At 29.0% G+C, this 9,790-nt stretch overlaps 4 protein-coding genes across 11 annotated transcripts in view; 2 read left to right on the plus strand and 2 right to left on the minus strand.

Annotated features, from left to right (window-relative positions):
- The window catches only part of LOC122513881 (histone demethylase UTY), a 40,619-nt gene extending 39,534 nt beyond the window's left edge, over positions 1 to 1,085 (minus strand). For all 5 annotated transcript variants that reach the window (XM_043630383.1, XM_043630381.1, XM_043630385.1 and 2 more), the window contains exon 1: positions 631 to 1,085. In XM_043630383.1, coding sequence (XP_043486318.1) covers positions 631 to 698 — 68 coding nt within the window. In that variant the 5' untranslated portion in view covers positions 699 to 1,085. The remainder of the gene's footprint in view (positions 1 to 630) is intronic.
- A 241-nt stretch (positions 1,086 to 1,326) lies between these two features.
- On the plus strand, positions 1,327 to 3,670 carry LOC122513882 (FUN14 domain-containing protein 1). Of its 3 annotated transcripts, none has more exons than XM_043630390.1 (4): positions 1,327 to 1,467; positions 2,039 to 2,206; positions 2,275 to 2,470; positions 3,135 to 3,670. In XM_043630390.1, the coding sequence occupies exons 2-4, from the start codon at positions 2,046 to 2,048 to the stop codon at positions 3,318 to 3,320; spliced, it is 543 nt and encodes a 180-aa protein (XP_043486325.1). In that variant the 5' UTR covers positions 1,327 to 1,467; positions 2,039 to 2,045; the 3' UTR covers positions 3,321 to 3,670. The 3 variants fall into 3 exon arrangements, with proteins under 3 accessions (XP_043486325.1, XP_043486324.1, XP_043486326.1); XM_043630389.1 differs by lacking the exon at positions 1,327 to 1,467 and adding an exon at positions 1,474 to 1,634; XM_043630391.1 differs by lacking the exons at positions 1,327 to 1,467; positions 3,135 to 3,670 and adding exons at positions 1,474 to 1,634; positions 2,573 to 2,869.
- Positions 3,671 to 4,913: 1,243 nt separating this feature from the next.
- Positions 4,914 to 7,956, minus strand: LOC122513885 (integrator complex subunit 9). The gene is made up of 10 exons (XM_043630400.1): positions 7,866 to 7,956; positions 7,384 to 7,578; positions 6,890 to 7,294; positions 6,566 to 6,812; positions 6,323 to 6,503; positions 6,010 to 6,245; positions 5,709 to 5,920; positions 5,439 to 5,624; positions 5,150 to 5,344; positions 4,914 to 5,070 (listed from the first exon to the last, which is right to left on the minus strand). Exons 1-10 carry the CDS (start codon positions 7,872 to 7,874, stop codon positions 4,951 to 4,953), a joined length of 1,986 nt encoding a protein of 661 aa, XP_043486335.1. The 5' UTR covers positions 7,875 to 7,956; the 3' UTR covers positions 4,914 to 4,950.
- On the plus strand, positions 7,782 to 9,135 carry LOC122513886 (metallo-beta-lactamase domain-containing protein 1). 2 transcript variants are annotated; one of them, XM_043630401.1, is made up of 4 exons: positions 7,782 to 8,280; positions 8,395 to 8,559; positions 8,629 to 8,748; positions 8,822 to 9,135. In XM_043630401.1, the coding sequence occupies exons 1-4, from the start codon at positions 8,130 to 8,132 to the stop codon at positions 9,019 to 9,021; spliced, it is 636 nt and encodes a 211-aa protein (XP_043486336.1). In that variant the 5' UTR covers positions 7,782 to 8,129; the 3' UTR covers positions 9,022 to 9,135. The 2 variants fall into 2 exon arrangements, with proteins under 2 accessions (XP_043486336.1, XP_043486337.1); XM_043630402.1 differs by having other exon boundaries at positions 8,509 to 8,559.
- The last annotated feature ends 655 nt before the right edge of the window (positions 9,136 to 9,790 follow it).

Consider the following 9,790-nt stretch of genomic DNA (forward strand, 5'->3'; position numbering starts at 1 on the left):
CGTGTTGAAAAACAATAATTTATTCGGAAACTAAACTTTTACGCGCGAATTCAATAAATTCAATAATTAAACAATCGAAAAGGAATGTTACAATAAATGAAACAAATAATGTTACTTCTCGCTTAGATTGTATCCTCTGTAAGATAAACGAAGAAACGCGCGAACTTGGCATTTAATGTTTCTTTCTTTAAATACCTACATTAGATGCATAGATTTTCTTCGAATCGAACCAAATTAAATGAAATGAAACGAAATGTGAGCTTTTTAATTCTAAGTCAATTATGTACCTTAAGATTATTTAAGGATTAACAAGTTGTAACTTAATGTGTTGTAGTAGAAATGAGAGAGAAAGAAAGAGCGTATAGTAAGGTAAAAAGGATGTTAGTAGGTTGCTTGGTAAATAGGGAAACCCGAATTGAAAAGAGAAAGAGAGGCAAGGGGGAGGGGGAGAAAAAATTGACCGCTTGTTTTCTGTCAGATAGCCAAACTTTAAGGTTAGATTGTGATTTTGTTAAAGAGATCTAATCCAAGTATATATATATATATATATTATATAGAGAAAGTAAAACGAAATATTGGCGTATAAGACTAATCACTTTTCTTGATTATGAGCATTAATCGTTGAATCACCTGTCTAATTCAGATAATATCTGTAATTCTTGAGGAGTCAAGTTGATATCGTCCGTTTCCTGGGCCATTTTTGTACACACTTGTTACATCAACGAAAACACCGCACACACGTTAAAGAAGATCATTCGAAGACATTTTTTTCACGAAAATCCAAGCTGAACGATCAACGTCCAAACGTTGATAAGATCGTTTTTCCCCAATTTGTATCAAAAGGAATGTTATTTTGTCTTTCTTCTCTCGGATCGAATGTATTTCTATTTTTCTTCCTCTTCCCCTCTTGTTTCCATTTATTTATTTATTTTCTATCTTTTTGTTTCTTTTTCGACGCACCAAAGAGGTTACAAAAGAACGACAAATCTCGCGACGTAAGACTGTCTTAAACACGGGATCGTATTTAATCCAGTGAATCTTTCCGTTGCGATAGATACGTGGTTACTTCCACGGCGTTCATTGGCTCCTACTCAAATAGATACAATACTTAATGTTTCTATTCTATCATTTATTTTTGTTTTTCTTTATCAGAAATATCTTTGTTTAATTTTATCCTTTCTTCTATTTCTACTTTATTCTCTTGTAATATTTCCTAAACATTCAAAATATATATATAAGATATAAGAATATTATTAAAGATCAAGTTATACATCGTTTAAATTTACCGCGCTTTTGACCGAACGGTATCGTAGTTAATGCGCTATCGCAACGTATCAACTAAATATGTTCTCTCGTTTAAAACCCTCCTCGTTATATTCGGTTAAAGTCTCATTCTAACGCTGTCAGTTCGCGCATCTGATATCAATCGATCGATTATTATATTATTATCTTTTATTCGTCGATTAGGTGAGCCAAACGTGTAATTAAACTAAATGAAAATATTATGAAAAAGAATCGATTGTTGTCATTATTAAAAATTACATAACAATTTGAAAATCTACTCTAAATATTTGTGTTATGCCCAAATTGTCGAAAAATTCAATTACGTCGGGAGCAAGAAAATTATACAAACGGTATAAATAATATTTGTTCTGTTTTGTTCTTACGTATTTCATTAGAATGAAATATAATATTTGGAACAAATAGTTTGTCATTTCTTTGTTTCATCATGAAAGGTGTAACATCGAGCCTTTATTCTATTACTATATATGTCGATAATTCCGTCATTGATATTTATTTCTTTATTCCGTCATTGTTTTTCATCTAATCGGGTTAAAAAATAGTATAAACAAAATGTGCTAAATAATAATGCACGAGAGAAATTCAAATTGTTTTATTTAAAATCGATTTTCATACATACATATGTATGAAAGATGATTTCATAATTTATTTTTCCACATTATTGTGTTTGTTTATTTGAAATTTTCTATTTATCGTATGCCAAGCATTGTTTTAATAATCTATACGATATTTATAGTGCTAAAATGAATCTTCCTGGGGATAAAACTAGCAAGGAAGGCACCAGTAAAGAAATATGTACGTTAGATGTTTCAAAGGAAGCCAAAAGCTTTTTAGACAAAGTTTTAGGGGACGTAGGTAAAACTTCGGCTACCAAACAGATTATAATTGGTACGACGTCTGGATGGTAAGGAAATATATACCGCATCTAATTATCCTCATTTAAATAGTAAATTCCATTTTTCTCGCATTTAGGATGACCGGTTTCCTTACTATGAAAGTTGGAAAAGTTGCTGCATTCGCTGTAGGCGGTGGTATCATTATTTTACAAATAGCTGCTCATCAAGGGTATATCAAAGTTAATTGGGACAAAATTCAAAAGAAAGCTGAGAAACTTACTGACAAAGTAGAAGAGAAAGTAACTGGGGAGGGTCCTAGGTTCATGGATAAGGTCAATTAAAAAAAAATATATATATATAAATGATCAGACTATTTAGGAATGTTCTTTTCTTCATTAATTTATAAATAAAACGTATATTTTGTATTCTTATAGGTAGGGGCATGGTGCAGGAAGAATTCTTATGTGGCAACAAGTTTCCTTGGTGGCTTCATTATTGGCCTTGCATCGTGAATCTATAAATAATATCCAAATTTTTTATGAAGATATAAATCTTGTATATTCGAATTTCTATAAGCAATGCTGTGATTCGAGAGCATTTTTCTTTTCTTCTTTGTTTTTCTTCCCTTTTTATCTTCTTCTTTTTCTTAAATATCATTTTTATAATATAAGTTGTAAAGATGTTTTAGCATAGTATAGTTTTGGAAAATAAAGTCGCGCTCGTTCGGTAAATGATGTGGTTTAACAACAAAATTATATATATATATATACATATATATATAATATTATACACATAAGTATATTTCGGCATTTAAATAAAAAGTGTAATGCAATAACCGTTTCATTTTACTATCTAATTATAATTATATCAATATTATTTTTTAATTCTATAGAAAATAAAATTAAGTGTCAATACGTTGCTAAAAAATATTGATACATCCTAAAATCATAAATTGGTAGAAACGTGTAAGGGCAATAAAGATATTTCTTGTTTCAGGTCGAGAGATACGTTGATAAAAAATTAGATAAAGCAGAACAACTATTAAAAAATGGAGAATCTCGTACAAGACGCTGGTATCACTCTATAACTGGTGATTCGTCATCTTTCAAACCCACAGAATTCCATTTCTTCTTAGCTTCTTTTACAGTAGGCCTCGCAATTGGCATGGCTACAGCAAAGTAGGCAAGAACTTGCTTCACTTTGAATGTTAATTGAATATGTAATGTTTGTTTATTCCCAAAAAAGATATTTCAAACGTATAAACATTTAAATCACAGATACGAATTACTGTATTTCGGTAGTAAAATATCGTCAAAGTAATTATTAAAATATGAAACATTACATCTTAGGAAAATAACTAAGTCATTATTTAGTATTATAAGATTATACATGTTTCTTTTCTATCTACAAAATATACATCATTGACAAAAAATTCATTTCCCAACGCGAAGCCTTCAAACTACTTGTAGCAAAAGTAACGATTTTAAGATTTAAAACATTTGTATATTAACGACAAATTTTCTTACACTTTACTTTTATAAAAATAATATTACTAATTCGTATATTGATTTTAACTGAATTCTATGTATATTTTTAATATCATATAATTGTCTTTGATAAGTATTAGAAAGAATTCAGAATGCAGCACACTCATAGTTATCGCAATATATCTTACAGCAACATACAACAATAATACAGACTCTTTTATCGTTAATTAAGAAACCTGTGAAAGTTCCAAAAAAAAAAAACAACTATACTTTTTGAAATATGTGTGTGTGTGTGATCTACGAGATATAATGATTAATTTTTTCTATACGTAACCATGGCGCAAACATTTATTTTCAATCTAATAATAATATCAAATAATAGAGCGAAAGCTTTTTATTTTGATCTGTCTTCGCTTAATAATAAGTATTACGTTTGAATTGTGCATAGATTTAATAGAAAGAATATTGTTGAAAAGAAAAAATAACTTAACTTAGCAATTCTGCTAAAATGTAATGAAAAATATTGAAAAGATTGATTTATGCGTTTATCGTACTTTGAAACATATTATATTATTTTTCTATACATAAATATGTTACGAACGATATTAATTCATTGTACGTGAGTATGAAAAAGTCAAGCGTTATTAGGCGACGAAACAAAACAGAAACGAGAAGAAAGGTAAAGACAAGAAAGGGATGATCGAGAAACACAGTCAATACCTTGTACGAACACGTAGACAGCTAATTGCGTTGATACTGACCTTTGTATTATCAATATTCGTTAATTAGTTTGCCTCATTTAATTGTAGCTAGTTGTATTTCTGCATTATCATGTATTCGTATATTAATTAGTTGTTTAGACGTATTTAATTACTTTTAGCATTTAACTGTGTTAATTTTCATGCTTTTACCAAGTGATTTTCTTTGTGTTATCATTTAGTTAAATAAATAGACTTTTTGTTCTGACAGTCTATTCAATCACTCTGTGAAATGTAACAAATACATTAAAGATAGTACTCGTAATGTAATTTATGAAGAAAAAAAAATGAGATTTAAGATATCTTAAATTATCCAATCGTAATCAAAATGATCATATGATACTGCCATTTTCTAATTTATATTAGCAACAATGGTACGTACTGTCTTATATTTATAAGTGTATTTTGATAATTAACGTGAAAAAGATATCTGTTTTACTTAATATTATATCAATTTACTAATGAGCCGATGAAAATAGAAATAAATAAAACAATATATATACATTGGTATATAAAATAATCAAATGTTATTATGTTACTTTCATTTATTTTATTTTGTACGAATGTTTAAAATTGTTTTAGGCACTTCATTATAATGGCTCTTAATCTTCTCCTGATTTTTTGATCACCGTTGCAAAAGATATGAGTTGAGTTATCTCCTATTTGAATTAAAGTATCCTCGTCTTGCTAAAAAAATAATTACAAAAGGACTTTAATCGACAGGTAAATTGAATATTGATAATAAGAGACATTATGATGATCTTACCAAATGAATACTAGTAGCAGTCGGACTATGTTGTAATTTAGCACCTAAGATTCCTTCTTGATTAAGTTTTAAAATCAATTCTTGAGGATCCAATACACCATATTCGTGCTTTCTTTCCTTAAGAATTTCTTCTTTTATTGGTGCTGGCGATCCAGAAGATCCTTTACGTTTACAATTAGATCTATCTTCTATGTTCTGCGCAAATAATATTTCTCGTTTCAGCACAGACTTTTATTTATTATTTTATATATATATATATTAATATTTGTATGTGTTTATCTTTCGGTACCTTTATCGTATATACATTATCTTTCACTTCTAATTCACCAGTAACCGACGCGAGGCTTAATCCTGGTCTAATCTCATTTAAAACAATATTTCCAGCCAGGTCAGGTTCGATAAACACGCGCCCTTTCTTACGTTTCAAAGGTAATTTTATAACTTCACTCCGTTTGAAAGTAATTAATGGCTTTTCCTTCAATAAATCACACATTAAAAATCATTTTTGTAATAAATAGATATAAATTGAAGAAAGCAAAAATTGATTTAAGTGTCTTACTCCAACGGGTTCAATAACAAGATCTGTCCTATGTATCGCAGTTATTGGTGGTTGAGTATAGCATTCAGGAATAACTAAGGTTTCTGGTTTCAAATCTCTAATTAATTTATTAGCTTGGGTAAAATTAAGAGATGTATCTATTGGACAATGAACTACTTTCATTGCCAATGGTTGAAATGGTGCAAGCGCATCTAAATAAGAGAAGTCAGGCTCTGGAATAGAAAAGACAAATATTTCCCGTTAAAATATAGTAATTTTAACTTCTATTACTATTACTATTACTTATATCATTGATATATACCTGTGAAAATAATCGTATGTTGTGGATTACTGCCCCACAATTGAACAAAGTGTACAGCATCTCCAAATCTTAAACTAGGATGACCGCAAAATATAACACAAGGTTGTCTGTAATCTGAACTAAATCCTTCCGCATAGGTAGAAGTGTAATGTTTGAGTCTCGCATTTTTAACAAGAAATGCATGAGGGAAAGGTTCTTCCGGAAGGTAGACTTTATTTTGCTTATTTGTTGAAAGCCTGAAATGATAGAATTAATGAAATTAATAATAAATAATGAATATGAATGATAAACGCTATTGAATGTTAATACATACCATTCGGCTAAAATATTTGAGTAGGCTAAGGAAGTTTCTGCTACGGGAGAGATAAAAAAAAGAGGAACTTGGGAGAATCCAGACTTATCCAAATGAGTACTAAGACACTCAAATAAATCATATACTACACCCGAAGGATAACATGGTATTAAAACACAGCCACCTGATCTGAGTGTCATAGCTAAAAGAAGTATTACATAAATAAATGTACATAAGCAAATTATTATTATGCTCTATACTTACCAACAGTCATACACAATTCGCCGAGCATCGTATCCGGATTAGCAGTCGGCGTTTGAGTCAAACCTGTCAATATTAACATGTTAGCATGCTTCAACGTAGCTTGTTCCATAGGTCTTGGATGAGTCGTTAATGTCGACGAACCGCTTACAAATGCAACTTTTTCGTGATCGCATGATATCAACCAATTACTACTACCTAGACAATATCCAGAACTTATTGGTGTAACTGTCAATGCACCGTATATATCCTAGACAAAATATTCCATTATTGTATCATTTTATTATTATATCATGTAAGATTTCATTTCCAATATTCCGACATTACCAATTTCTGATCATATCCGACCAATTGAATATTTGACAAAGCAGAATTTATAGCCGACAGACCATATATATGCCTCCAGGATTTTGGTTTAAGAGCATCGGCCAAGGGAGGTGGTAATATATGTAATAATTCTTTCCAATGTTTAGCCAAAGTTGCTCTAGGTGTCTGTTCTATAAATTCTACTAATTCTTCCATAAAAAATCTTCCAATTTGTAATGTTGGTTCAGTAGCATAAATTACCCCTTTAAAACCAGTACCTTCAGTTACAAATGGTAATGCGAGCATGCAAGTATAGTTTGATATTAGAATAGCATCGATTTCTGAAAAATCTACTATTTTTTCAAGAGGAGGAGAAAATTCTGGCGTTGAATCAACGAATACTCTTCCACAACATTCTTTTAGTTCCTGAAATTGCATATGTTTTTATTTAATGTGTTAACATATTTATTTATAATTTTAACATTTATATATTTATTTAACATTTTTAAACCAACCCCTTCAATTTGCCAATCTTGATGATTATCTCGTGGAAGCCAATTAGGTAAGGAATTGAATTTTGCACTTGGAACCATGGGTAATGGCATGAAATGTAAAATAGATTGCATACTTAATCCACAATCCAGCATCAAAGTAATTCCTTTGAAACTCAGAACAAGGCATGGCTTTGTTGGTTCATTTGATAAACAATACTATGCAAACATGATATAAACATAATTAAAAAAGTAATTGAAACAGCAATTTCAATATACATATGGAATATATATGCATGTATATATATATATATATATATATATATATGTTGGATATATTGTATATATTGTGTGTATGTGTATATATATATATATATTTATATATATAGATACGTAGATAGACAGATAAAAATAAATAAAAAAGTAATAAATAATTTCTCCGAGAGATAGTTATTTACATATAATCGAAGAAAATATTACATATAAAATAATACAAGGATAATTACCAATTTCATTATTGTAATTGAATTTAGATTTATTTTCAAGTCCTATATCGTTCAAAGTGCGTCCGTGTTTATATATACAGGTCATTGAAGCATTAAGTTTGACTTAACCTCACCATCGTGATATTTAATTCGTATACTTTGGAATTTTCTTTTAGTAATAATTTATTTCAACTGTAATGTAAAAAGGATTATTTGTAGTATCGTAAAAATTATTTTCCTTATTCGCGTTTGTATTATTTTGATAATAAGAATAATTGGAAGACAATGTGCGAAGTCAAAGTTTTGTCTAATGGATACTCCGAACAAATGGATGATAGAATAATGTGCGCTAATTGTTCGTGCACTTTAATAAAAGGACCAAAATTAATTATTGTCGATACTATGACTGCTTGGGATCAGAAAAAAATTTTGGAAGGTATCTATCATGGAGAGCTAATTAATCCTAGTTATAAATATATTTGAAATAAAAAGAAAGAAAGAAAGAACGAAAGAAAAAATACCAAACAAATCGATGAACGCGTGATTTTAGCTCTTAGTCGTGAGAATGTAACACCAGCAGAAATTGATTATGTTGTATGTACACACAGTCACCCCGATCATATTGGAAATAATAATTTATTTACCAATGCAGAGCATATTGTAGGTCATTCTGTACAGCACGGTGATTTGTTTTACGAAGAAAATCTTAAAAATGGTACGTCTTGAATAAAGAGAAAATCTAACTTTCATTTTTAATTATATATTAATACTATTTCATTTATAGAAGAATATATTCTATGCGACGGTGTTAAAGTTCTTGCAACACCAGGTCATACGTCGGAAGATATTACTGTATTAGTTCAAACTAATATTAATGGTCAATCTAGTTGTGTCGCTATTACAGGTTTTTCTTTCATAATTATTATGGTTTTAATATTCATATAGGATTTCATTCTGACAGTAAAGATGTTTTTCAGGTGATCTGTTTGAAAAGGAAGAGGATATTGTAAATCCATTAATATGGAAAAGTCTCGGTCAAAAAGAGTTACAAAAAGTTCAATCTTACATGCGCTCACGTATTATTAATCTTGCTGATTTTATAATACCGGGACATGGTCCAATGTTTTCTGTTACAGATAAAATGAGGCAGATTGTTGATAGTCAAGTGATCGAATGATTCTACAATTAAAATTGGAAACAATTAATTCAACGATTAAATTTAACCACACAAATCGGTTTACAATCTTATTTATTTTTACAAACATTTTATTAAACATTACATAATGAAGTACATGGTATCACAACATTATTATTTCTATATATTTTTATAATGACAATTGCATGCCAAATTATATTTATAAACAAGACAAAAAGTACAATGCGGTAAGGGCATATTGACCATTGGCTCATGTAATGTATATTAAAATAACTTTCTACATAAGAAATTGAAGATTGTTTATAAAAAAAAAAGATATTAATTAAATATTATTCTCAAATATTCTCAAGAAATTTGCATCTAGAATTTAAACTATGTATAAATGTTCACAGCCAACATCAAAAATTAACAATTTATGTATTTCTATTTGTCATTTTAGAAGTCTTATACTTAAACTTATGTCGATAATGGATAACCTTTTTTCTTTTTAAAAAAGAAAACAAGAAAGTTCAACTAATAAGTTCTATAATCTATATGCAAAGAACAAAGTTAATTGTTATATGTATATCGTGTGTCAGAATTTCCATTGGATTCATTTCCAGTTGAATGTATTTTCTATTTAATATATATATATTATATAAATATATATATATATATATATTAAATATATTCACTCACCATAGTTGAAATATTACTAATAATATTTGCAACTGTAATGTATTAGCTCACATACACAGATCAAAAATTGATACATTTTACAAATAATATACCTACACTTCGAACTAATGCT

Source organism: Polistes fuscatus, unplaced genomic scaffold (genome assembly GCF_010416935.1).
Source record: "Polistes fuscatus isolate 324 unplaced genomic scaffold, CU_Pfus_HIC Scaffold13, whole genome shotgun sequence".
NCBI classification, from domain to species: domain Eukaryota; kingdom Metazoa; phylum Arthropoda; class Insecta; order Hymenoptera; family Vespidae; genus Polistes; species Polistes fuscatus.

Excerpts from the sequence above, each read along its gene's own strand:
- LOC122513882 (XM_043630389.1), top strand. The coding sequence starts at position 1,579 with ATGCCCAAATTGTCGAAAAATTCAATTACGTCGGGAGCAAGAAAATTA. Across the intron at positions 1,635-2,038 it reads GCAAGAAAATTATACAAACG|TGCTAAAATGAATCTTCCTG; the intron begins GTATAAATAATA and ends CGATATTTATAG. Across the intron at positions 2,471-3,134 it reads GTCCTAGGTTCATGGATAAG|GTCGAGAGATACGTTGATAA; the intron begins GTCAATTAAAAA and ends TTCTTGTTTCAG.
- LOC122513885 (XM_043630400.1), bottom strand. Across the intron at positions 6,813-6,889 it reads TCGGATATGATCAGAAATTG|GATATATACGGTGCATTGAC; the intron begins GTAATGTCGGAA and ends TATTTTGTCTAG. Across the intron at positions 6,246-6,322 it reads TCAAATATTTTAGCCGAATG|GCTTTCAACAAATAAGCAAA; the intron begins GTATGTATTAAC and ends CTATCATTTCAG.
- LOC122513886 (XM_043630401.1), top strand. The coding sequence starts at position 8,130 with ATGTGCGAAGTCAAAGTTTTGTCTAATGGATACTCCGAACAAATGGAT. Across the intron at positions 8,281-8,394 it reads TCAGAAAAAAATTTTGGAAG|CTCTTAGTCGTGAGAATGTA; the intron begins GTATCTATCATG and ends GCGTGATTTTAG. Across the intron at positions 8,560-8,628 it reads CGAAGAAAATCTTAAAAATG|AAGAATATATTCTATGCGAC; the intron begins GTACGTCTTGAA and ends TTTCATTTATAG.